Source organism: Astyanax mexicanus, chromosome 1 (genome assembly GCF_023375975.1).
Source record: "Astyanax mexicanus isolate ESR-SI-001 chromosome 1, AstMex3_surface, whole genome shotgun sequence".
Classification (NCBI taxonomy): Eukaryota; Metazoa; Chordata; class Actinopteri; order Characiformes; family Acestrorhamphidae; genus Astyanax; species Astyanax mexicanus.
Window position 1 is genome coordinate 47,532,012 of NC_064408.1, and position 26,766 is coordinate 47,558,777.

The 26,766-nt window shown below is 39.6% G+C and overlaps 1 protein-coding gene across 1 annotated transcript in view; it reads right to left on the reverse strand.

Moving 5' to 3' along the window:
• Window positions 1-26,766, reverse strand: part of bach2b (BTB and CNC homology 1, basic leucine zipper transcription factor 2b) — a 170,729-nt gene that overhangs the window by 10,173 nt on the left and 133,790 nt on the right. The window contains exons 3-4 of the mRNA XM_007254915.4: window positions 18,908-20,293; window positions 2,024-2,230 (exon numbers count right to left, since the gene is read on the reverse strand). Coding sequence (XP_007254977.2) covers window positions 2,024-2,230; window positions 18,908-20,293 — 1,593 coding nt within the window. The remainder of the gene's footprint in view (window positions 1-2,023; window positions 2,231-18,907; window positions 20,294-26,766) is intronic.

The window sequence follows — 26,766 nt, forward strand, 5'->3', positions numbered from 1 at the left end:
TGCCAGAAGCCCTGATAATGAACCACTCACAAAAAAAAAACAAAAAAACACACACAACCATCTGTACAGATTAAGTGTTGTGTAGATATAACCACTCACAGCTAACGCTTTACAGAAAGAAGATAATAGAGAAAGAGGGAGAAAGAGCTAAAAGGAGAGCAAAGGAAAAGAGAGAGAGGTACAGAGCAAGAGATACTTAGAGAGGAGGGAGATAAAGTGTGTGTGTGTGGGGGGGGGGGGGGGGAGATGGGGGGATGAGTGATATCAAAAGAGCTATGCTGTCAGTCCTCCCACAACAGCATACACACACCCACACATATACACACGTGACAACACACATCACAAAGACCAGGCCCCTCCCCCCACTGTGGAAAATCCACGGGGCTGCCCCAATGACTGACAGCAGCAGGGCTGCCATGGCAACCAAGACAGGTGGGATGGTGGAGTAGGGCCCCGCCCACTCAGGTCAGAAATGTACAGATGTTTTTAGAGCCCTGAGGCCTGAGAACAATAAATTAACAATGTATAATATATACTATAACAAATATTGCAATCAGTGCATTAAAGTCTATTTAAAGATTTCGTTTTTTTATGCATCACATAATGCATAATATATTTACATGTAATTACATAATTAGTGTCCATAGGCTGTTATACAATGAGTCACATTTACATTGGGTTTACATTGTGCACTCTGTATCGACAGAATCCAGGGTGACATGTTTCCATTAGTCCTTATAAACAGCAAGTACATTAGGCTCATTGTGATTGGCCAATGGAATCTAAACCTAACAAACTAAACAGTAAGCTGTGCAACTGGTGCATGCATTATTAAGGTTCCCCATTGTGTGCATGCCTTGAAACGCATCTTCTTACTTAGTGCTTTATTATATCTCACTCATAGCTCGGAGAAACAAGCTAATGACTTTTCTTAGAGCTAATTGGAGCCAGTAGTCAACCTGGAGTCCAATCACTGTGATGAGATTGGATGTGTTGGTTAAAGCGGCTCTGCCCTTTAAAAACACACACACCAGTTTTGAGTTTGCTGTCCTTAAAAAGCATTGCTTGATGTGAATCATGCCTAACACAAAAGAGCTCTCAGAATACCTACGTTTAACAATCTCTAAAAAAACATTGCTGCGCGTTTGAAGTTTGCATGAGAGCACCTGGATGTTCCACAGCAGTACTGGCCAAATATTCTGTGGACAGATTAATCCAAAATTTAGTTGTTTGGAAGGAACACACAAAAAAAGAGAAAAAAAGCACAGCACACCATCATCAAAACCACATCCCAACTGTGAAATATGGTGGAGGCGTTATCATGGTTCGGGGCTGCTTTGCTGCCTCAGGGCTTGGACAGATTGCCGTCATCAACAAAAACATTAATTCCTAAGTTTACCTAGAAATTTTGCAGGAAAACTTAAGACCATCTGTCCGCTAACTGAAGCTCAACAGAGGATGGATGATGCAACAGGACAACGACCCAAAACATAGAAGTAAATCAACAACTGAATGGCTTCAACAGAAGAAAATACATCTTCTGGAAGAAGAATATTGCTGAACTGAAAGAGTCTTGTGAAGAGGAATGGTCCAAAATTCCTCTTGACTGTTGTGCAGGTCTGATCTGCAACTACAGGAAATGGTTGGCTGAGGTTTTTGATTCAACCAGTTATTAAATCCAAAGGTTCACATACTTATCCCCCCTCACTTTGAATGTTAACACGTGTTTAATAAAAAAATGCAAACATATAATTTTTGTGTGGTATTAGTTTAAGAAGACTGTGTTTGTCTATTGTTGTGACTTAGATGAAGATCAGAACACATTTAATGACCAATTTATGCAGAAATCCAAGCAATCCCAAAGGGCTCACATACTTTTTCTTGCAACTGTATGTACTGGGGCAGTGGTGACTCAGCTGTCTGCTGTACTTTGGATATTCTGACATGTAAAGAACAGTTTCATGAAGAATTGATGTATGTTTAGGCTGTGTGTATATGCACAGGTAGGTGTGTGAGTTCATACCAGCTTGCGTATCTCGCACTCCAGGTTGAGGATGCAGTCCAGCTTCCTCTTCCGGCAGCGCTGGGCGGCGATGCGGTTCTTGCTGCGCCGCCGCACATCATGGATGAACTCCAGCTGCTCTGAGGTCAGCTTGTGCATCTTCACCATCATCTGGAAGTCGTTCCGTGGAAGATTCGTGATTTGATCGACAGGGAATGGAAGCTTGATCTGCAATGAGACGCAAAGAAAAACTCATAAGCTTAGGTCAGACATGCTGGAACACTTTTTAAATAGTGAAGGTTGAGGACCTCGCTCAACAGTTAGTAGACCTGGGTGTTGAGTTCCTAGAGTTGTGCTGGGAAAGTTCAGCTTTGAAGACCCAAATATATATACTTATGTTTAACTAGGATTTAATATCCTGGCTTCCATTGAAGAGAAAGACTTAAAACACAAAAGTAAGCACACAACAAAAATGATTTTGGTTGCTTTAACAGGTAAATCCTGTTAAGCAATTTTTTTTTGTTGAGTCAATCGACTAATGTACAAATGTACGACAAATGTAATCAGCTTAATCACAACAATACTCTTTGATGAACTGCGATTAATCACGCTTGCTCTTCTTAAGACACAGGTTTTTATAGTGGATATTTAATTATATTTATATTAATTATATTTATATTTAAAAGAATGAATGTAAGAAATGTAAGTAAAATGCAATTATATTGATATTAGTTGGTGTCAATTAAAATACTAGTATATATTTGTATGTTTAAGGGGAGATAAAAACCAATGCATGACGCTGGAATAAAGAATGCATGACAAATTTGATGGAGGAAACTTTTTGTTTTACTTTATTGTAAACATCTCAGCCTGGCTGAAAGGATTTCTGAATTAGAACTTAATTTCCTAAATAGAAAAATCTCAGGAAGTGTTAGGTATTGCACACATGCTCTTAATGGGGGATGACCATTCAGTAATGTGTACAGTGTCTCTTTAAGAGAACTTTACACTAAATGCACGGGCACGTGTGTAGTTACACTGACAGCGTAGAGAAAGTTTTCCCTTGACAGCAGAGAATTGCTTTTCCAAATCTGCCAATGTGTTTAAACAGTGATCTGACTAAAACTGATAACAGATTTGATTCCTATTATGGCTGTAAACATTAATGCATTAATGTATGCAGTTAATCTGGAAAATTGTGACAGAGCCTGGTGACGCATTAACTTTTATTAATTTATTTTTACTTTTATTAACTTTTTTATTTAGTGAGATAACAGCAACGCTTACTGTTGAGTTCTGAGGGTAGATTGCCTTTTATTTATACTTATAAGTTTATGCTCTCTCGCTCTCTTTCGCACACTCATGCGGTCATGCACACACAAACAAACACACACACACACACACACACACACACACACAGCTGATGGCATGTTTCTTCTTTTCAAGCTGTTATAAAGACTCAGTGAACTCAGTGACTCAGCACATTACAATATTCTAGTTTTAAAAAGCATCGAAACTACTCTGAGATAGTATAATACAGTATTAATACATTCTGCCAGGTGTGAATAACACTACATCATTATTACTCTCTCCTTTCCAAAAATACAGTTAAGCACCAGCATTTTAAAAAATGTGATTATGATTTTATCTGTGATGTAGTGACAGATATTATTTAGTCGTTAGAATATTAATTTAAGGGATTGGCACCAATAATATGAATCAGTGTATTTCTAACACAGATTCTTGTATTCACATTTTAATACTCATTATCAAAAGCTTAGTCTTAAGGAAATAATGTGATTAATCGTGATTCATTTGATATATATTTTTTTCTAATGCATCGTAATGGTGTCTTGGTACACTGTAACCATGACAGTAAAGATCTGAATCAGAGCTAAAGAAGCTGCAGTTGATTTTTTCACCACTAGGCTGCAGCAGCGACACACAGTTACGAGCTGACTGTGACAAAGAGAAACCTGCCTTCAGAGTCTGTTCATCTCATTCCTGCACAGGTAATGAGAGAGAGAGAGAGAGAGAGAGAGAGAGAGAGAGAGAGAGAGAGAGAGAGAGAGAGAGAGAGAGAGAGAGAGAGAAAGATGACAAAGGAAAAGGAGGAAAACATTGCCTCCATCTGTCAGTGTGGCCGAGGTAGATAGAGGCTAGTAACAGGAGAGGAGTGACAGCAGCTGCCTCACTCTATTACTCCTCCATCCCTCCTTCTGTCCAGAGATTACGCACGGGGATGAGTATGCAAATACAAGCCGCTCACGAGGAACTGTCAACACCTGACTGACCACGTCACATAATCACACTCACTAGTAAACAACATAGTAGGAAAATAAAGACACAGGTATGTTGAGACGCATGCACATACACAGTACATACACAGTACACACAGGCATACACACAAAGACCTCCTACATACACAATTGCACAGTTACACACATACACACACTGGTACACAACCCCCCTATGAACACACTGGCAGATTTGTACATACACAGACACATATACAGCAATTAAAGAAATCAATGCACCCAACACAACACAACATACACACACACTGGTACATATGCAGCCAAAAAAGACCCCTCATCACACACATACACACACATACGCAAGGGCGTTTTGTGTTTATCGCCGCTGTTTCTGCTGCTGTTGTCGGTTCGCCTCCGGTTTTGGCAGCTGTTCTGATAAGAACATCACACACTGATACCCCAGCAGTATCTACACACTCACACACTCCACAGGGAGAGAGAGAGAGAGAGAGCCGGAGGGAAGAGAGAGGGGAAAGAGCAAATGGCTAAAGAAAAAGGGAGAGAAAGAGTGAGAGAGCGAGAAAGAGAGAGAGAGAGAGAGAGAGAGAGAGAGAGATGGCACTTCTATTCCCCCTTCAGCTACAACTCAGGAACTCAGCCCCAGTAAAGAATAAAGCCTAACAAGATGGAAATGGATCTCTCTCTCTCTGTGCACAGTGATGAGTGCTCTCTCGAGGCCTGCCGCCTGCCGTCTTCCCTTTCTAAAGAACAAAGTGACAGAACAGCCCCCCCCCCACACACACACACACACCTGAGTGGAGTGAGAGATCTCAGCGGTTTGTGTCAAATGTGTCAAAGCAAGAGGGCTCATCCAGGATCACAGCATGTCTATGCACTCCAGTACAAAACTGACACAAATGACTAAACAGCCTCAAAGGATTGATCAAGCACTCACACTTTACAGTTTGTGCAAATTCATTTCACGATGAACTGTGGCCATTTTCAAATATCAAGCCTTAAGTGGTGCTCTAGAACTGAATCTGTCTGATGGGTTTTAAAGCAAATTAAAAAAAAAAAAAAAAAAGAAGAATCCTTTGTTTATTTTACATTACACTGGTGGCATTCTCTGGTGGTATTGTGAACCCTCTATGTGCACCAATATGTTTTAGAGTTAAGAAGGTTGCAGAAGCGTTTCACAGTGATTTAGCTTAATTTTCGCTTGCAGAAATCAAAGGAAATAGAAATAAAAAAAGTGTTGAAGTTGCGTGTGTAGGTTATTATGTGTATTGTGTATATTGTTTATACTGTAAAATTATCTGTATATTTTATTTTATTATTCCATTTTATTTTATTATTCTGTGTTGTAAATATTGTTCTCTGCACAACTGTGGGAACCTGCACCCAAGTTTTTCACTCACATGTACACCTGTACTCTGTGACGGGACAATAAAAATCTTGAATCTTGAATTGAATTTTGCAACCTGACCCTTTGCAACTTAACGTCAACTTAAAGCCAGGTCCATATCACCACTGTCCAATGGAAAACAAGTATCTTAATCTTTTATTTACTACACTCAAACTGTCCCTTACACAAAATTCGCTTAATGAATAAACCAATAGAAAATCTCCAACATGACCTAAAATAAACTCTTTTTAAATTGCTTAAATGCTAACATTTTTGCTACAATCTAAATGTACATCTAAAATCACAAAACCACATACCATTATTTAATTTTTTTCAATGGTTGAAAGTAACAGTAAAGTAGCTTTACTGTCATTATATTTACACACTTGTGAATATTTAAAACAATACAATACGATGGGCTTCTTCTTTTATTCCAGTTTAGAAAGCTGTGGTCAGAGCACAGCATCAGCCATGATTCAGTGACCCTGGAGCAAAGAGGTTAAGGGTCTTGCTCAAGGGCCCAACAGCATCAGTTTACCAGACCCAGCTACTGAAGCCACAATAACCCTGTGATCAATAAGCCAGTGCTCTGATAAAAGCTGACTTATGGAAATGTCAAGGAAAACACTGAAAACGGGTCACTTATTTGCACAGAATAGTTTTTGCCTGCTTCGACCAGCTGCGGGCTCATTTACCTTGAGAAGATCCTGCTGCTGGACTGTTCTTAACTCTGCTCACAGACCACATCGTGTGTTTAAGGCAGTCAAGCAGACTGTTATCAGTAGGGGAGGAATTTAATTGCCCCGGGGAGAAGCATAAGTCACACTGATCTATAATCAGCTCCCCAAACCCCCCCTTCACCTCCACTTAACGGACCTCATGAAGCTACAGAACTGATCCCAGATCAGCACTTTTGACTGTGAGCAGCTGAAGGCAGAGAGATCAAAGCTCAGTGGCTCTCTCCCTCAGACACACACTTCAGAGAGGAGCTGGCTGGCTGGAGCTCCGAGCGGCGTGGAGCCTCATTAATAAAGGATGGGCCACAGAGCCGGGCGAGAGCAACGGGGGGCCAGGCACCCAATCACACGGGCCAAGCCCAGAGACAAGTCAGGGTGACGAGAGTGGAGTCCGCTGATCCTCACTACACGATCAGATTCCTCTGTGTGTCTGTAGCACTTACTATAGGGGTGGGGGATAGGGAAAAATATTGTATCACGATATTTAAAGAAGTTTTATGGATGAACAATCTGTATTATATGTTTACAAACAGAAAAAAAGCATTATTAGCAGCAGGTAAAAAAATAGCATTTAGGGGGGGGGCTGGAGCCTATCCCAGCAGGCATCGGGCGGAAGGCAGGATACACCCTGGACAGGCCGCCAATCCATCGCAGGGCAGACGGACACAGACAGACAAACAGACACATTCACTCACACACTCACACCTAAGGGGCAATTTCAATCAAGTTCCAATTAGCCTGAACGTGCTGTCTTTGGACTGTGGGAGGAAACCGGAGGAACCCGGAAGAAACCCACGCAGACACAGGGATAGCATTTAATACTATTTTTTATTTTTTTAAATTACCTGCATGTACTTCATGCAGTTAAAATTGACTAATTACATTCGCTGTAATGAAATATGAAGTTGGAAGGTTGGATTTTAAGCACTTATGAAATCCAGAATATACAGAAAAAAGATAATCATGATATGAAATCTCTCTATCTCTCTTTCTCTCTCTCCACAAATATATACATATAATTTCATTTGATCCATTCATCAAAAACTTTTGACACAGTGTGTGTTCAAAGAAGGTAGTATACTAAAAATCGACAGATATTGAGATACTTGTTTTTTACTTGACAGGGACGATATGGGATGCATTAAAATGACATTTTAGTAAAGTTATATTGATTCAAAATGTATGATTATTTTGCAAAAAAGTACATAAATATTAACACAATATCTTTTTAAATATATTATTATTATATGTATTATTAAAATTTATTTTAAACTCTATATAATGCATGTGGGATCTGCACTTATAGCACAGTAAATATTGTCATGATAAAGAAATATTTTATTACATAATGGTACATATGTATTTATAATATGTATGGAATGTATTATACAATATTATTTATCTTATGTAGTATGTAAACATATTATTATTATTATTATTATTATTATTATTATTATTATTATTATTATTATTATTATTATTTTTTTTTTATTTATGTTCCTCTTATAATATGTGTATAATGTATTAATATTACCTGAACCTATGTAGGCCATATTGAATATAATACATATAGGGAATATGACTAATTATTACATATGTACACAGTACCAGTCAAAACTTTGGACACACATTCTTAAAAAATGTTGTTCTTTATTTGTATTATTTACTGCATTGTAGTTCATAGTAAAGACATAGTAAAAAACTATAAAGGAACACATGTATGATTATGTAGTAGACAAAATGTTTGGCCTTCACAAACACCTGATATAAATTATATCAGTTAATAGGTTTCTTAACACCTTTTAAAACAGTTGGAGAATTATTCCATGTTCTACTTAATGAAGCCCACTAAGAGAATCAGCCAAGAGGTGGTAAAATGGCCATTTAGACAAAAGATTTTTTGTTATTAATTATATAGATGATTTAATTTATAATCACGTGTACATTCCTTAATAGTTTTTGATGTCTTTAATATTAATCTACAACGTGTCCAGACTTTTGACTGGTACTCTGGTGCCACTTCCCCTGACTGTAATACTACGTACTCTACACTCTATATAGGTAAATAGAGTTGTAATGAGAGTCTGTAGGAAGAGACAGGGGAGCTCCGGTGCTTTCTGACCTCAGCCCTCTGGCGAGACTCTCTGTGGTGGAGAGAGAGATGGAGGGATGAGAATGGAGAGACTGGGGCACGGTGTCTGCGGGAGGGCTATATTTAGAAGCGGTCCGGCAACAAAGTGGAGATGACAGAGTGAACACCGGCAGCGCTCATAAATTCAAACCTGCTCCGGATTCTCCCCTTTTCAAACACACACACACACACACACACACACACACACACACACACACACACACACACACACACTCTCTCTCAATGGATCACTGCTCTGGAAGTGGGTCTGGACTCAAAAGTAGGTCTCATCTGTTACTTGGAGCACTGTAGCCCAACTCTCTCTCAACTCTCTCTCTTTCTCTGTCTCTTTCCTCTTTTCTCTGTTTCAAAGCACTGACAGACTGGAAAAATGAAACAGAGGGCAAGAAAGGTCAAAGGTTATGGGTAGATATGGAACTCTTCTGACACTTTTGTAAAGAACTAACCCAAGAAAGAAATCTACTTAAAATGGTTCAGATGTGAACAAAAGAATCACATCCAGATTTCTTTGCAATTAAGGTCAGTCTAACCACGCATTTTCATGTCTGCAATAAAATATAGCCATTTTAATGTTTTTACTATTCAAACCAACCTACATGAACCTACATGTGTTTTCTGAGTGGTGTACAGTTTTGTGCAAATGTTTAGGCACCTGTGGGAATTTTAAGTAAAGAAAAGGCTTCTTATCTGGGCAGTAAGTGTTTATTAGCTCAGTAAACACATTACAGCATTACAATTAATACAAACAGCAACTTTACAAAAAGCTGTGCTTTTAAAACACTGTTTTCCTTTAAACATCTCCTAATCTCTCCTTATCTGAGTTTAATAGTTATTTCTAGTTCTCATCATATCAACACCTGGTTTGGTACATTTGCAAATTTGGTAAATCAGGTGAGCTGCTGATGGAACTGAACATAATATACAAATCTGGAAATACACTTTACTGTTCTTTAGCTTGGCCCACAGGATATAACATACTTAGTTAAAAATGAGAATTCCTTCTTACATTTTACTGTATGTATGTTTATTTACATCTGTTCATCTAGTCATATGTGGTGCTTTTTGCAGGTAAAAACACTCATATTGCTACGATAAATGAATTAGTGTACTTTGCTCAGGTGCCTAAAACTTTTGCACAGTACTGTATTTAAAGCTGATGATGGTAAACCTTGCACGTAACCATGAATAAATTAGGGTCCAAATCTTTTCTCAAATCTATCTTGTAGAAGACTTACACTCTTTAGGTTAGTGGATACTGGTGCATTTCTTTAGAACAGCCCATTTCACACCAAATCACTTTAAACTCAGGCATTTATTTATGCTCTATTTGTGGGATTTCCTGCGCTACAATACCTATTATGATACTGGGGATTGCTATTCCATATATTGCATAATATATAGCATTACTGTAAGCAAAGCATATATTTATCCAATTAGAACACAAACTGAACTACTGCAGCAAATCTTTGCATAAAAAACTATTTATAAAAATAGTTACAAAGAGAATAAATAAATAATTCCAAAAATAACATTGACATATCGTTTTATATATATATATATATATATATATATATATATTTTTTTTTTTTCTAACACCCCCTGTGTTTCAGTATCAGTACAGGTCTCAGCCCACCTGTCTGGAGCAGCTGCAGATTAGAAATGAAGCCAAGTCCCTTCAGAGATGTTCACCTAGGGCTTCCATAATAGATGACCTGTTCACTCGCCATTACAATTCTGTTTCATGTGGCTTCACAGTTCAGGCAGTAGCCGTCTATTGGCCACATGTCCTCAGTAATGAGGCTCTCTGTGACACAGATAAGGGCAAAAGAGGGGACGCCGGCTTTTCTTCTCTGTTCCCTCAAGCCCCTTCTTCAATCGCACTCCTCTCTCTCCTGCTCTTACGTGAGCTCTCCACAGTGGCTGACTAATGGGGGAGCTATATCTTAACACACACACGTGCACGCATGCAAATAGAATGATGAGCCTGTCTTTGGTCACTACGGGGCTTTCACCCTTCTGGGATCAAAGTGTGTATTCTGTGGTGAGAGTGAGTGTGTGTGGGTGTGCGAGAGCGTGTTTGTGTGAGGTATTGTCCAAATCCTGTATGTATGTCGGCACAGGCTGCTGGTGCCTTGGGTGAGCATCATGTATTTTTGGAGCACATGGTATTTTTTTAACGTTTAGAAAATGAACTATTACATTTTTCCACTCTATTCTGACCTAAATCCAGCAGTAGATTCTTGAAGTGGTGTGTTTTGAAATACACTGTGTTGTTATTTCATGGTGAAAATATTGTTGGTACTACATAGAACTCTTTGGAGTAAATTGTAAGAACCATGTAAAAGGGTTTGTCTTTCTGGCACCGTTTAAACATTCTAGTAGTACTTTTAAAATGGCTCAAGTAATAAACTATTGGAAGTTTAATTAATTTGAAATCTTTGAAGAACCCTTGTGGACCATTTGCTAAACACCCACACCTGTAGAACAGATTTTACAGGTTCTATGAACATCTACAACAGGCTGTCTTTGCATATGAAGCACCATTAATCCAGTGATTTAATGATTTGTCATTGTTTTATACATAGAGTCTTTTCCTTTACCAAATAAACTCTCACAGAATCCTCTATTTTTCATTATGCCTGATTCGTAGGTTTCTAGATTCTGTTTTTTTTCTGGCATAATGTGCCTATTGATTAGCGCTGATATTGTAAAAAAAGATCAGGATGAAAGAGAAATGAATGCATGTTAAAATGGTGAAGGTGTTTAAAAAGTAATTCATGGTTTATGGTAAAGAGTTTTGCTCTAAAGAAACCTGACAAATCAGAATTGTTTACAGCATAGCAGAAACTATGTTTAATGTCTCTAAAGAATGTCATATAATGTCATATAATGTCATATGTCATATACATATATTGAGGTTCACTAGTGGTTTTGGAAAGCTAATAAAATGGTTCTCTTTAGGTTTTTCCATTCAAAAACATGGTACATAAATTCACATTTCACATCAAGCCACTCATGATTGACATTGATTCCATTTTTAACTTTAAATACTGAATTAAGTACATTTTTTAACTGATTCTCTGTTATTTTGCAATCGGAAAACCGACGCTAAATGGCTGCAACAGCTCTGAGATTTCCTTCGAAACCAGCTCTGCTCTCAATACTAGTCTAAATTGGTGAGGTTACGCTATATCAGAGCGAGCCGAAACAGAGACTCGTAGATGAAAACCTCGCTCAGAGCGGCGTCTGTGTCCTGCGGTTTTGCAATTTCACCAAAGAAGTGTCGCACAATAATAACCAGACCACAGCCGGCTCATAGCGAGAATAATGTAAAGCTTTCACAGCCAGAACCACCCCACTGCTCACTTCCTCAGCATAAAGGGTTAATTTATCTCGCGCAGAGATTCTGCAGAGTGAGAGAAAGTGAAAGGAAGAGAGAAGGCTGTCTGATTTGCACCCACATATGTGCTCAGATCAATACTCCTTGCAGCCTGGGCACACCATGAGTCCAAAAAGGAGGACTTCACACTTCAAAACTTGAAACAACACAATCTGTTATATAATTTGTTATCTAATTTCATAAAGTCAATCAAAAACTAGCCACTGTCAAAAAAAGTGCAAAACAAAAGTGAAGACCAGTCAGACCACACTGACTTTTACACTGAGCTGTTAGGTGGAGTGTTGGGTCACTTTGTATAACAAGTATTGTTATATTGGTATATTTGTATTTTTGTGTGTGAAGACCAGCCATTGAGTTAGTGACTGTATCATAATGACAGCCTAGCCACTTGGTCACACCAATCCACTCTGAATGACTGTGTTCACATTTCACTAAGCATAACCTGTGGAATGTTGAATCAGTGGAATTTAAGGTGTGTTTACAGGGATACACAATGGTTGAGTATCAATCTTCATAGTGAATAAAAAGGTTTTTTTGACACAGAATATTTTGGCACCTTATTGCAGTGGGCAAGGTACCTACACTACTGTAAAAAGAAAACTTAAAATTGTTCTTCTTAATATACTTTTTATGTTAGCTGAACCAAAAATATTGAATTGCACAATTAAATATAGCAAACTAATCGGCTCAGCTGACATTATTAAGTCCCCTATTAAAAGTTGGTCTAAATAAATAATCTGTATTTCAAAATTTACAAACTGTAGTTGAACACTAGTTGAGACCAAGCCAACTTGCCATGCTCAGTTAGACTCCTTAGTTGAACAAAAGGTTTACTGAGGAATTCAGCAGGGGTTTTCACCTGATGTTGTTCATGCTATTTGCAAATTGGGCGTGTCCTCCCACCTCTCACGTACCATCAGTGTGTAGTCATTCCCCACATGCTACTGCTTCTTTTGGAATTTGCATATGTGTTATATATTAGTTAACTGTCTGGCCTCAGTGTTGAAGGCTGTAAGAGGAAGTTGCTGTGTTTTGTGTGGCTTAGTGTGACTATACAGTATGCTGGCTGGGTCCAGCTGGTTTTATTTGCATTAATTGTAATTGTATGTGACTGACAATAATGCAGATAAGTAACAGTCATAGTCATAATTTTGATTATTGTAAAACATTTCATTGGCACAAGTAATTTTCTTTAGTTGATCCTAAAGGATAGTCAGCAAAACTTGCAATACACATTCCGTAGAACTTAAATCAAACCAACTAAAAACACAAATTACATTTTAAAGTTAGGGAGATGTAAGAATTGAAGTTTCAATTCATATGAAAAAATACTGATTTAAACCTAAAATTACTAATTGCGTGTGGTTTCCTTTAAAACGTAAAAGACTGATCTGGTATCAAAACTCAAGTTGCCTTGAATTTTTTAGTTTTCTCAACTTTTTCATTTTTACAGTGTACACACTTTCAACTCACTTTTGGTACCGGTTACCTGTTTTTGGTTTTTACTACCACAACTTCTCCCTAAAATGCATCAGGTGACATCATAAAACACTATCAGTACCATGTTCAAAGCAATGACACATTGAAGAATGCTAAGGAGATATTGGTTCAGAGTCTCTTGTATGTTTTTTTTTATAATTCTGTACAATACATGGTTCCATACAGAATGACTGTCTTTACTAAATAATTAGAAGAACTCTTTTAAATCTGTAGTTTTTGGTGCTATATATCATCTTTCATCGTCTGCTGAGTCATTTCCACAGTTATTTCCGACAGCGCTAGGTAGATTTTGGTAGATTTTTGTTAGCTCTTAGTTGGGTTATTGTCCATGTCATAAAACAACCCAATCAAAAGGTCACACTAAACCACTTTGAATGACTAAAGATTCACATCTTCAACCAGTTAAATAAGCTAAATGCTGAAACAGTGGGATTCCCCTTCAAGCTGTTTTAGAAGTAGCAGCCTACATGAAAAATTTGCAAGCCACTTTTCTATAGCCGATATGGCTTGGCTGACTGACTACATTCAGGGCAAAGTAAAAAAAATATAGTGTAAAAAACGCATAATCTGCTGCAATGCAGGTTAAAGGGCTGTACTTGGACAGAGGACAGAGGTTCTCCTTATTTATACTAGTGTAGACTAAGCAGCCCTGGGCCAGCCATGTATATTTGATGTTCCATAACGGTGAGGTAAGCCACAGACTACTGAATTCCTGGCTATTGTCCAGCAGCTCAACCAGCTACTACGATTAGCCTACACTTTAACAACTTCCTTCCTCCACTAAATTCATTGTTTCCAGTGGTAGACTGCTGCTAATTTTAAAGCAGCGTCCCACTCAGTCCCCCCGCAGCTCTCTCTCTCTCTCTCTCTCTCTCTCTCTCTCTGGCTATTTCTCTCAGTCTATCCTGCCATTTGCTGTGTAAACACACAGAGGCACTATGAGCGCTCTTCCCTGGTCATGGTGTTTGTTTGTGTAGCTGGCTCACTGGGGAGAGAGAGAGAAAGAGAGAGAGATGTGGGGGACACAGAGTGAAGCGCTGTTTTAAAAATAGCAGCAGTCACAAAGAGAGAGAGAGGGAGAGAGAGAGAAAGAGACAGAAAAACAACGAAAAAAAAAAAGCCCTCCAGGGAGCGTGAGCTAGCATTTTCTAACAAGCTGCAGCTAAAGGCTAGCTGGCCTCCCAGTCTCTTTATTAAAGCTAATTAGATAAGCTCTGGACTCGTAATGTAGATAATGTGGGCTAAAGGGCGTGACAGAGTGAGAGTTAGAGAGTGAGTGAGAGAGTGTACTACAGGTCAGGATGATGCGCAAGAATCCAGACCGCTGAGATTAGCATATAGCAGCAGACAGTAGTGGATTAGCCTAGCTATTGCTTTCAATGGTCATGCTCTTGCAGCGTAGAAGGCAAAGGCTGGAGGCTGATAGCAGGGCAATGGAGCTTAGTTTTACAGCATTGAATGAGAAGAAAAGGGTGGAAGAGATACTACAGGGAGCCAATGAAAAAAAAAGAAAAAAATCACATATTTAATATTCTGCAAATAAAATCCTTTAATTTTATCAAAAAATTACAGAGCGCCTCATAATCCACTCCGCTGAACTACAGCGTTAAACAGGAGATTTAGTTTAGTTCCTCAGCACTGAGACTGGAGCAGTATTAGCATTAGCTGCTAAACATGCTAAGTGCTAGCTCTATCGCCATTCAGAGGCAAGTATATCAGGCTGTAGTCTGGATTTTTACAGTGTTAAAACATGCTGCGTAAGACAAACTGCTAGCTAATATTGCCCTGGCTTACTGGAACACTCAGGGTTCCTCAGCGTAGCGCTGTCAGGCGGTGTTTACTAGCGCTAACTGTGGCTAGCACTAGGCAGAAATCTAAGCTTACTGTAAGCAAATGTAAGCCCTTTATTCACCCAAATAAAGGAGAGAAATCTGTGTAGATTAACATACAGTGCTCATTTGACTTCGGTAATTGAACATGATAGGGTATTTGCGAGTCGATTCTCTAAATTTGTAGATTAAAAAAAAAGCAAAAAAAATTGGCCTCTTGGATTCTTATGTGTTTCATAATCTAAAAGCCTCATATTCTACATTTTTTTTACTATATTCTACATTGTTTTTTTTTATTTTTATTCAAAATAACTAATAATTTATGTCACTTTACTATTAGCATGCTGGCCAGTGATCCACCTTACTCGCAATGAAAACAACTCACAATGTATACAGGTGTGAGATTTTTTTAATTGTCCTCTTAGGTAAAGCTTTAAAATCAATTTACAGTGTCAGTGTTTGCTAGTATAGTGAGTGTTGTTCAGTGGGCTACATACCTTACACTGCAAAAAATCAATTGGCAAAATCTATATACTCTACAAAATCTTTGTAAATTTAGGTGTATATGCTTATGGGGTAAGCAGACAAGATTTTTTGTGCTTATTTTCAGATCATTATTCCTTTAATAAGAAAATCTAATCTAATCTAATATAATCTGATAAAAGTCATACAAAAATTCTTTCAGAGAAGAAAATAAGATATATTGCCTTGTAATTAGATAATTTCACTTGTAAAAGATTTTATTTGTAATGTACATATTGTGCTTAATGGTGTAGTTCAGCCTATTGCATGTATTTGAACAGCAGATATATTTAGTATGACGTAAAATGTATGAATTAAGGGTAATTTTAACAGTTAGTATTCATAGTCTGATAAATGCTTAGACATAAACATGTACATACATATATACAGTCAACAGAAAACATCCTGATATTTAGCGGTAGTAATTAGACAGTATTGGATCTGTACAAATGGCTTATTTAAGTCCCATTAATGTTTTTTTTTACTGTGTGTGTGTGGGATAGTGTGTGTGTGCCGTCTGGGTGCTGATATGTTATTACTGGTCATTCTTCCCCTTCTGTGACTCAAACGGCCAAAACTAGCTGCCTCATCTCTGTGGGCTCTCGTCACCATGGCAACACGCCAGTTGGTCCCCTACGTTCTGCTGGAGGTGAAAGCACCCTTTATGGTTTTGATCTCTTCTGTCTTTCTCTTACATTCCTGTCCTCCCTCCTCCTGTAATATAGAATCTGACCAGTCATCTGTCAGTCAGTCTGTACTCCCATTAAAACCCAGTACAGAAAACCACAGACCTCACAGCACACACTGCTTATTCATCAGAATCACCAACGCAGGAGGCTAAATCCCTATTCTATGCTTCTGTCTGTGTGTATGTGTGTGTGTGTGTGTGTGTGCGCGTGTGTGGGTATGTGCTGATCTCCTCACAGTAAACAGCACTGAACCGGAGTCTGTCTGGCCAGGTGGATTACTGCAGAATGAGAGGATTGACTTATCCATCCGTGTCAGCAAAGAGTGAGAGAGAGACAGACAGATGTAAAGAGAGAAAGAGATATAAAGAGGGGGAGAGAAAGACAGATACAAAGCACAGAGAGAGAGATCCATAAATAGGGAGCAAGAGAGACAGTCAGCTATAAATAGACAGAGAGAGAGATTTATCAAAAGGAAGTGAGAGACAGACAGGTATAAACATGGAGAAAGAGAGAGAGATGTAAAAAAAGGAGACAGACAGATATAAAGTGGGACTGAGAAAGAGAGAAAGAAAGACATCTTAATAAAGAGACAGAGTGTAAGACAGAGAGAAACAAAGTAGAAGAGGGAGAGGGAGAGAGACAGACAGATATAAAAAGAAAGACAGAGTGAGGAATATATAACAATAGGGAGACAGCTTTAAAGAGAGAGAAAGAGAGACCTTTCAAAAGGAACTGAGAGACAGATACAAAAAAGTAAGAGACAGACAGATGTGAAGAGGGAGAGAGAAACATACAGGTAGACAAAATGAAGGAGCTACGAAGAGACAGAAGAAGGATATACTGACTGAGAAAGATGGAAAGAGGGAAGCAGATATAAAGAAGGTGAGACAGAGATATAGACAGACACAAAGAAGGAGAGAGAAAGAAAGAAAGAGAGACAGAGAGAGAGATCTGCTGTCGGATCTACTGTCGTCATCATTAATGCTGACAAACAACAAACACCACTTTAATCTGGGTCCTGGAATAAATCACATGGGGCACAGACTAGTGTTGGGTTAAACGTAACAGATATTTTATGTCTCTGGTTGAGTAAGGTTATACTTATGACCATCTTCCCATGTGTGACCTAAGCAATACCATTTGTTAGTTCCGCCATATACAGGTGTTAAAAATGTTATTCAGTCAGAATAACAGTCACCTGCTTGCAGTGACTGAATTTGAATTTTTCAAAAATTGATGGAGATGCATAATTTGCAAATGGTGAAAATTTAAGTGGCATAAATGTTGAATTTTAACCTTTATTTTTATCTCATATAAATAATTCGTAGCAACTACGTGCACCAGGAATCAGGGAACCATTTGTGTGTGGCTGTTAATCCTGAACACACCCACACATTCAGACAAGTGAACAAGCATACAGAATAATCTCCAGATTATTGTTGACCTCACTATATGGACAGACATGCAGAGATAAACAGGAGATGGGATGGACGTTTCAGTGGTTGAATCTGAATAAAGATAGTAAAGGTGGTAATTTAAGACCATTATGCATCTTTCATATAATGGCTGGGCATTATAATTGATAAGAAAGACCACAGATCTCTCTGGTCTTCTCACAGAGATGTTCCCTAGCGTTCTGCACAGAGGATGAAGCATAGCAGGGTCTTAGCCAATCACAGCACTTTGTTCGCCATCGCCCCCTTATTAAGGATGCCGCGTGTAGGCAACGTGAGTGCAGCTTCATTCAGCCAGCTCCACAGCATGACTCAGTCACATGACCGGGCTCCACTACCGCCGAGCGACTTCACTCCCGCAATCGCTCCATTAGCTTATCACATGACTCGCCTCTCACACTGCAGATAAATATCAAGCGACACATGGACACGTAATGATATCACCGTAAATCACATCTGTGCCGGAGCGCTGTACAGGCACAGTGATCATTATTATGTTCATTGCCACGTCATAAATTACCACGAGGCACTTCATTGCTCAATGGTTCTATACAGCAGGTCCAGACACAGTCTGGCTGCTGGGAGTAATGAGGATTTTATAGATAAATAGGATTCGAGCGGATGTGTCAAAATGTGTGATTGACCTCCATTATGGTGCTGTGGCTTATAGGGGAATTCCACCAATCTGTTAAAGTTTCAGCACTATTCAGAGTTCAGGATCTAAACAAGGTTATAGTCTATTGAGGGGTGACTCATTACAGAGCGGATTTCTTTACAGTGGTAGTCAATGAAACCTACAGTAAATATAGGCATTTTATATGCATAACTTACTGCATATTTGTATCCAAATCTACTAGAGAAGTTTTAAATGTATGTGTTGTTTAATAACACCATGGAGGTATCCCTGCACTATTAAAGTTTCAGGTCAAATGCTTATTTAAAAAAATAAAATGACTTACTTCCGGTCCTTGCTCCTGTACATGACAAGACTCGCTGTCTCCTTCTGAGAACGAACCAGACTCATCGCTGGAGTTCGTGCCATACGCCCGTTCACACTTGATCTTGGGTCTTGCAGCACCGAAGAGTGGAGCATCTGCACCCGTGCCGGACTCCTGTGGGTCAGCAGGCAGGCAGCGGCTCACGCTGGAGCAGGGCGACGAGGAGAATTCGAACTGGGGCAGGCTGCAGGGCGAGCCACCGCTTCCATCTTCAGCATACGAGTAGGAAGAGCAGGAGCTGGAGGTGCGTGTGCGGGTCTCCGAGGGTGGCGAACGTGGGCACACCTTAATGGGCACAGGACAGCTAGCGTTAGGCCTCTGGCGGCACAGTAGGAGCGCTGGCGTCGGTTCGCCCTGGGTACCGGCCGAGGGTGTGGTGTAGGCAGCCTGCGAGCTGGGCAGTGACTGGCTGCCACCGGTCCACAAGCCCTTAGACAAGTGATCGGGCGGCAGCTCCTTGTCTGGCGGCGAGTTCCCACCACCTGGATAGGAATGGGCAGGTGCGAAGATGACACTGCGGCGATCCAACTCCGTCTCCTGCTTGCAAACACCGTCGCAGGATGCCGACCTCAGCGACAGGCCTGTGGAGAAGCCATCTTTGGAGTCTTTGGGAAAGGCCGGCCTGTGGTCCTTTTTGTGCTCTCCCTGAGTGCTCACCTTGCTCTGGGTGCAGGCTAGCTGGCCGGCCAGAAGCGGCCGTGAAGCATCAGGCGCATCTGGAAAGCTCCGCTTGAAGAGGGCACGCAGGCAAGTGGGTGATTTGCCACTGTCCAGCTCCATGTCGGCCACGGATTCATCCTTGTCCCTGCCGTCGCCCTCGTTGCCTGACAGGACAGGCTCATCCTCGCTGCGTGGCTCCTGCTTGATCTGCGCCAGGGCTGGCCTGGGCAGCAGTGTGCTTGGGAAACCTGAGGTACTACTGGTATTTGAGGAGCTCTCGTTGTCGTTGCTGTCGTTGTGCTTGCAGGCCCACTGGTACTTTCGGTACTTGGGGCAGCGTGGCAAGTCTGATGTGCCTTGCCGTCCTACGTCTGCTCTGCCGTCCAGAAAGTCTGGGCGGTTGCAGGATGGCGGCGAATCGTCCCAGGCCACACTGACGACTGGTGTCTCGGCCTGCATGACCTGGTCCTCTGAGTGGTTGCGCTCGGGCTCCATCTTGTTGGAGAGCAGGGGACCGTCATCCTCTTTCCGCAGCTGCGCCTCCAGGAAGCGGAAGCAGGAGTCCTCCAGGTTGTGCATGCGCAGGAAGTCGGCACAGCGGATCACTTCCTGGATGTTGTCACGGCTGAGCAGCAGCTTGGCCGTGTAAGCGAACTGCAACAATGGAGCGAAGCCCCTGGCAGTGACCTGCACAAACAAAAAACACAAGTGAGATTGTCAGCATTACCATTAGTGTCATTATTCTGGGCAACTCGACAGCTCAAATAACGATTAACAATCTTCGAAAAGTTCCAGTTCATCTTTTATAGGATCAACACCAAAGGTTCTGGAAGGAATAAAACAGCCAGCAGAAGCCAAGGCAGTACAGCAGGTGACAGACGGCCTCTTTCTGCCGCTGGCATTTAACACACCGTCTGGCACAGCGGCCGACGCCCCCTGCTTGGTGCGGGAGGTACGGCAGGGCAGGGAGTGGGAGGCCATATGGAACTGTCTGTGGCTGTGCATCTCCCAAATTTTGAAGTGTGAAGGGTCTGCACAGCTTAAACACACTGTAAGAGTCTGGCTTATCTGCTAACACCATGCTGGCCTGGATGACAGAGAAGGGGGTGGTGGGGGAGGGAGGGAAGCCTTCCATTTAAACCTAATGCTGGTAATTAAGTAAATGCCTGAGACAGCAAAAGTCTCTTGTCACACTGCAGCCATTAGCTCTGTGAAAGAGAGAGAGAGAGAGAGAGAGAGAGAGAGAGAGAGAGAGTGTATTAAAAGAGAAGCTGCATAAAGGAGCAGGCTAAAAGTTTCACTCTGGTGTGGAATTCCCTGGGAAAAACGTGAAATACCTCAACTCCTCTCCACTTCACCTCTCTCTATCTCTCTCTCTTTCTCTGTCTCACACACAAATCTCTCTTTCCTTGATTTTCTTTCCCTCTCTCCTAACTTCTCTATCATTCTGATTTACACATGAACTTCCATGCACTTTATATTACTCCTCACTTTCTGTTACACTTTCTGTTTTCCTCCCACTTTCTATCTTTCTCTTTTCTTACTGTCTATTTCTATTCTCTCTCTCTCACATACTTACCACTTTTCCCCCACTTTCTACCCCTCTCCACTTTCTTTCTCTCCCTTTCCTTCTCTCTATCTCTCTGCTTCACACATGCACACACAATCATTCTCTCTCTCTCTGACGTCATGACCAATATTCGTCCTGAATGTAATGTCTATTGATGTCGGTGGCCAGCTGGAAACACTCTCTTCAGTCTCTTCCACTTTTTATCTCTTCCAAACCATCTCTCTACCCACAAGAGTCGCAAGCATTTATGGGCCAGTGGCACCGAGCCATTGATGACAAGGTTTTGGGATCGATTACATAAAGGGCGAAGCTAAATTCCACCTGTACCGAGCACTGGTTAAGTCTGGTTAATATACTGGGTTCTTCATCTTTTGACCTCCTATATATCTCATTCCACTTTTCACATCTCTGCCCAATATCTATGTATTTCTGTAAGTTAATTCTCTCTCTATGGCAATGGTTAAACTTTGATCTGGATTAGTACTGTTACCCCTCTACAGAGCTTCCTCTCTTCTGATGGGTGATGCAAAGTCTTCAGCAAACTCCACCTAACCCTGTTGCTCATGCAGGGTCCGGCTGAAACAGTGGAACAATGTGTTTTCAATGATCCAGAGGGGAAAAAGCCTGTTTACTCACAGTTTGGCTCCATTGTTTCTGTTCTCCAGAGAAAATAGGGCTGCACAACCGTGCATCAGTGGTGCAGTGGATAACACCACACCCTACCAGTGAGCTATCCTTCCATCATGTGGGAGACTAGGGTTCAATCCCCAGTCTGGGTGACTGAATGCTGCGCTACACCAATAAGAGTCATTGGGGCAGAAACCTAATACTACATTGATCCAGCTCTGTAATAGTAATAACCTTTTCTGTCACTCTGGAAAAGAGTGTCAGCTAAATGGCATAAATGTAAATTGATCAATTGATCAATGTAACTATTTATGTATTTATATTAAGAAATATTAACATTGTCAGATATGTCGGTTTTCCAACATTAATAATGCACTCCATATATCACCATAATTGGAGTAAAATAAATAATACTTGGCAGATATTATTTAATAATTATTTAATCTGGCTTATTGACATGACACTTCAGGCAATGTGACTATTGTGCGCGTCCAAATCCTGTAATAAATTCAATTTCTACACTCTAAAATGTGATTTTGTGTTTTAGTCAGGAGTTGAGTGAACTTACCAGCCAGTACAACTCAATAAAATGAGTTGAGTGAAAAATATTTGTTGAGCCAATTAAAAATATGATTTTAACCAACTTTTAGTATATTATAAATGTGCCAATGTTCCTGGTACCATATATTTGTATATTGGGTGTGGCCTCTCCCTGTTTAGTAAACTAAATTCCTTAAGCCCACAATACTTGAAACAAAACTGTTGAGTTAATTAAACTATTGTTGTGTGAACAAAACTTAGTTGTTGAATAAACTTAACTGAATCAAGTTATCATCTAGTTTTGACTCAGTTAACTTGAATAAATGTAAAATTGTATGTATTTGCCACTTAACTGAGTCAATGTCACAATTATGACTTGACTGAGTTTAGTTAAGCTAATGAATTTTTTTCAGTGTATATAAAACTAATGTACACAAAAACCTATATTACATTCCATGTAATTTTGCATTATTTCTAGTGGTCAATTCATCATGAAATACTGCATGACACTGATGACATATTAGTGTAAAACAGTAACAGTGTACAATTAGGTAAATTTTGTTGCATATTGTGATGTTTTAATTGGCATTGGATGACTTGGATGGCTACCAGTGAAGGGGGGCTATGCCCACCCAGGCCAACACTCCTGCCATGGTCAGTGTGAGTGTGTGTGTGTGTGTGAACAAAAGAGTGTGTGTGAGTTCAGTGGGGGCTGATGTCACAGAGGAAAGACTGGACTAGAACGTTCAGTACTGTTTATGGATTCACTTTGGCGAACTCCAGAAATTACCAAGTGCTCTCCAGAGCCCAGCGGAGAGTGGGCATATTTTCCAATTTGCATGATAATTTTTACACACACACATCAGCAGTAATAAAGAGCAGCGAGAGCAAAAGAGCTCTGTGGGTGCCAGCAGATAACTGCAGGAGAGTCATGCAGACAGAAAGAGAGAGAGAGAGAGGAAGAGAGCGGAAGACAGAGAAAGAAAGAGAGAAAGAGAGAAAGAGAGAGAGGCAGACAGTAAAAGACCGCCGTCGGCAGCAGTGATCAGTCATTGTTGAGAGGAAGCTGCTGACTCGTAATCTCTGCGGGGGGATGGAGTGGGTATACGTGCATATAGGAGCATGTGTGTGTGTGTGTGTGTGTGTGTGTGAATGTGTGTGTGTGTGTAAAAAGGGGGAGGGGATAGTCCTTGACTGGACACACATGATCATGATAAGCTGTGAGGGGGAGACAGAAGAAAAGAAAGGAGAGAAAGGAGAGAAATACATTGAAATACACTAAAACTACATTGTCCAATTTATTGTTCATTTTTAACTCTTTACGTTACATTAATTTTAAATTTACAACCAATAGAAATGATAAAATTAAATGAAATACATTGTTAATAACTGTTAATTTAAGACTATTTTTACACTTATATACTTATGCCTATTTGTATAGATTTGTTACAACAGACCTGATAAAGAGGATGGACTGAATTCACAGTGCTGACAGTTTACTTATTGTAAAATCAATATAATCCATAAAATCCATACAAAAGAGATTCCGCTCAAAGAAAAAAGATTCTATATAGTGCAGAAAAAGGTTTCTTGGATTTTCGATGATAGTGGATGAAGTGAAACCCTTTTTGGATCTATACTGAATCCTTCTGTTGAAAGGATTCCATATTGAATAATCTATGGTATATATGGATGTTTTTCCAGCATCCAAATGGTTCTTTCGATCCTATAGAATATAAGCTACTCAATATAGAACCATTGCCATTGGGGCTAAGGAACCCCTTTAAAGAACCCTCTGTGTTTGCATGTCGTTGACATGCCTCATGGAGGACTGGTGTAATCAGGAGTGGCACATGACCGATGGTACCATGCAACCGTGTCAAGGTTGCTATGGTAACAGCATTGCTGGAATAATAGTAGCTTTCCTGCTCATGTGTGGACAACCACGTTTCTGGAAAAAACAAAAAAACACACGAACAACAGCGCCTGCAGCCGACAACAAGAAAGTAGATGATCAAACTCTTTATGAAGTCCATAAGAACTACGGAATATCTATTTACTGTCGTCTGTCTACCACCAAAATAAAAAAATGCAGAATTACTAACTTATGTATCTGTACTGATCCTTATATAGAATTGTTATATAGAGATCCCTGACAACTCAAATAACCATTTTGATGCTTTATAGGGGCTTTGCATTCTGCATTAGGGAAAAACCTTTATATAGATCCTGGGTTTCTACTGTATAGAGCAACAGAAGGAGTTTCATAACCACTTAGAGCCATACAGAAGCCTTTCTGCTTAAAGTTTCTAGTCTGTATTGTAGTGCTGCACATAATAATGATTTTTTAACCAATTGATCCAACTTTGTTTTCAGAATTACAATATTATTGATTGATCTACTTGATCTAATGGATTTTTACAGTAGATTAGTGACTCATTTATTTGATTATTTAAAATTCAACAATAAAAAAGTATATTTTTCTCAATATTTTAACATTTTATTTAATTTTAATTTTTATCTTCTAAAAATTGCTCACTACAGTATGTACTATAGGGCTTTGTTCAGCAAGCAAATAACTTAGTGTTAACAGGTAACCAGTTTTATGTTAAATCAACCCTTTATGTGAAAGGGAGTATTTATTAATTTCTAGAAAAAAAAACGGTACTGTAAACTGTAAATATTAATAACAATAATGCAGTGCAAGGTCAATAATAGAAAAAAATGTTAGTTTAAGGCTTTTTGTCAATTTTCTGCTTGATGTCACACACCTATATCTTGAGGATTTCTATTCAAGCACTATATAAAAATGTTTCATATTTGATTTTTATTTAATTATTAAGGAAAATCTGCAACTGTCAAGATATGTCACTAAAATGGGGTGGACAGATGAGTGAATGGGCTAATCTACTATGGGATAAACATGTATATGCTATTTGTGTGACATCACAACAGCAGATAATAAAAAAAGGCTTCCATGTTTACATACTACATCCATATTCTTTAAATCTGTAAAGGTGATGAGATCATTATTTTTCCTGAAACAGGTTTTTTGAGTTAATCTGAATGGAGTTTAGTTTGTATCGGAGCTGAACTGGTGGTGGCTGAGTGAAGGCAGTGCTGGAGGCAGCGGCGTTCCAGGCATAATCACAGCCTGCTGCTGAACAGCTCTCAGTGCTGAAGAACAGAAGTGCTGAACATCCTCTATCTGCGTTCAGCTGACATCAGCAGTTGCAGTATACACTCGCACAGCTTTATACACAACACACCATCTGTGAGAGCTGCTGCTACACACATATACACACACACACACACACACTACTGGATAGCTGGGCGTAGAGTAGATATGCGGTGCTGTATGCTGAACTCCATATCCCTGGTAATTAGGGATAAGGACCTTAAGCACCATATAGAGAGTAAAGGGTAAATACATTTAAACAAAACCTTTTATACAATAATCTTTGATCGTGTTTGATGCAGTATACAGGCACTGTGTTCATATATTAAACACAAGTCCATATATTGAATGTAATCTACCAAAAACCCTGATAGGAATGAATTGATTTTGTAAAGAGTGTTCCAAGCTGTACTGCTTTTGTAAACAAAATCCGAAACAAGGCTGCCAATAACAATAAAGCTTATTTACAAACAAGCCTTAAAGAGGCAGTGAACAGCTTTTAAGAGAGCGTATGACTGTTATATGTCATGTTATACTGGACAATAATGATTAAGGCATGGTATAACATATATTATATATAATATATCATATCTGAAGTGAAAAAAACTTTATGTACTGTACATAAATGTGGCAGTTATTGTAATGTATATGTTTGTATGTATATAGTAGATCAGTTCTCACAGGTGGCTACATGCCATACTCCGACATCCCATACTACAGCCGAACAGCTGGTACATAGACATGCATACATATATGAATATTGTGAATATGGCTCTTAGATAGTGAGGATGAGAAAGAGAGGGGCACTGGGAAAGAGAGAAAAGAGAAAGAGAGAGAGAGAGAGAGAGAGAGAGAGAGAGAGGCGTAGCAATAGTCAGTTATGACCACCTCCTTGTTTTTTAATCACTGTCCATTTCGTTTTGTGTTGGTACAAGTGGATCAGACACAGCAGTGCTGCTGAAGTTTTTAAACACCTCAGTGTATCTGCTGAATTCCGTCGCTGTCCTATGAAAAACTCACATTTTTGTCGATTTTTAGTTTACTACATAATTTGAACAGACAAACTGTTTCTTAAACTGTGCCAAAATTTCTTGATGAACGAACCCATAGAAACTCTTCAAAATGAACTAAAATAAACTCTTTTTACACTGACTTCCATTAAAAGTTTACAAGTTTTTTTTCTCTCTCCTGTAAAGTTGCTGTTTTGGAGATAAGTGTTCCAACAAGAAATATCTAACCTACAGC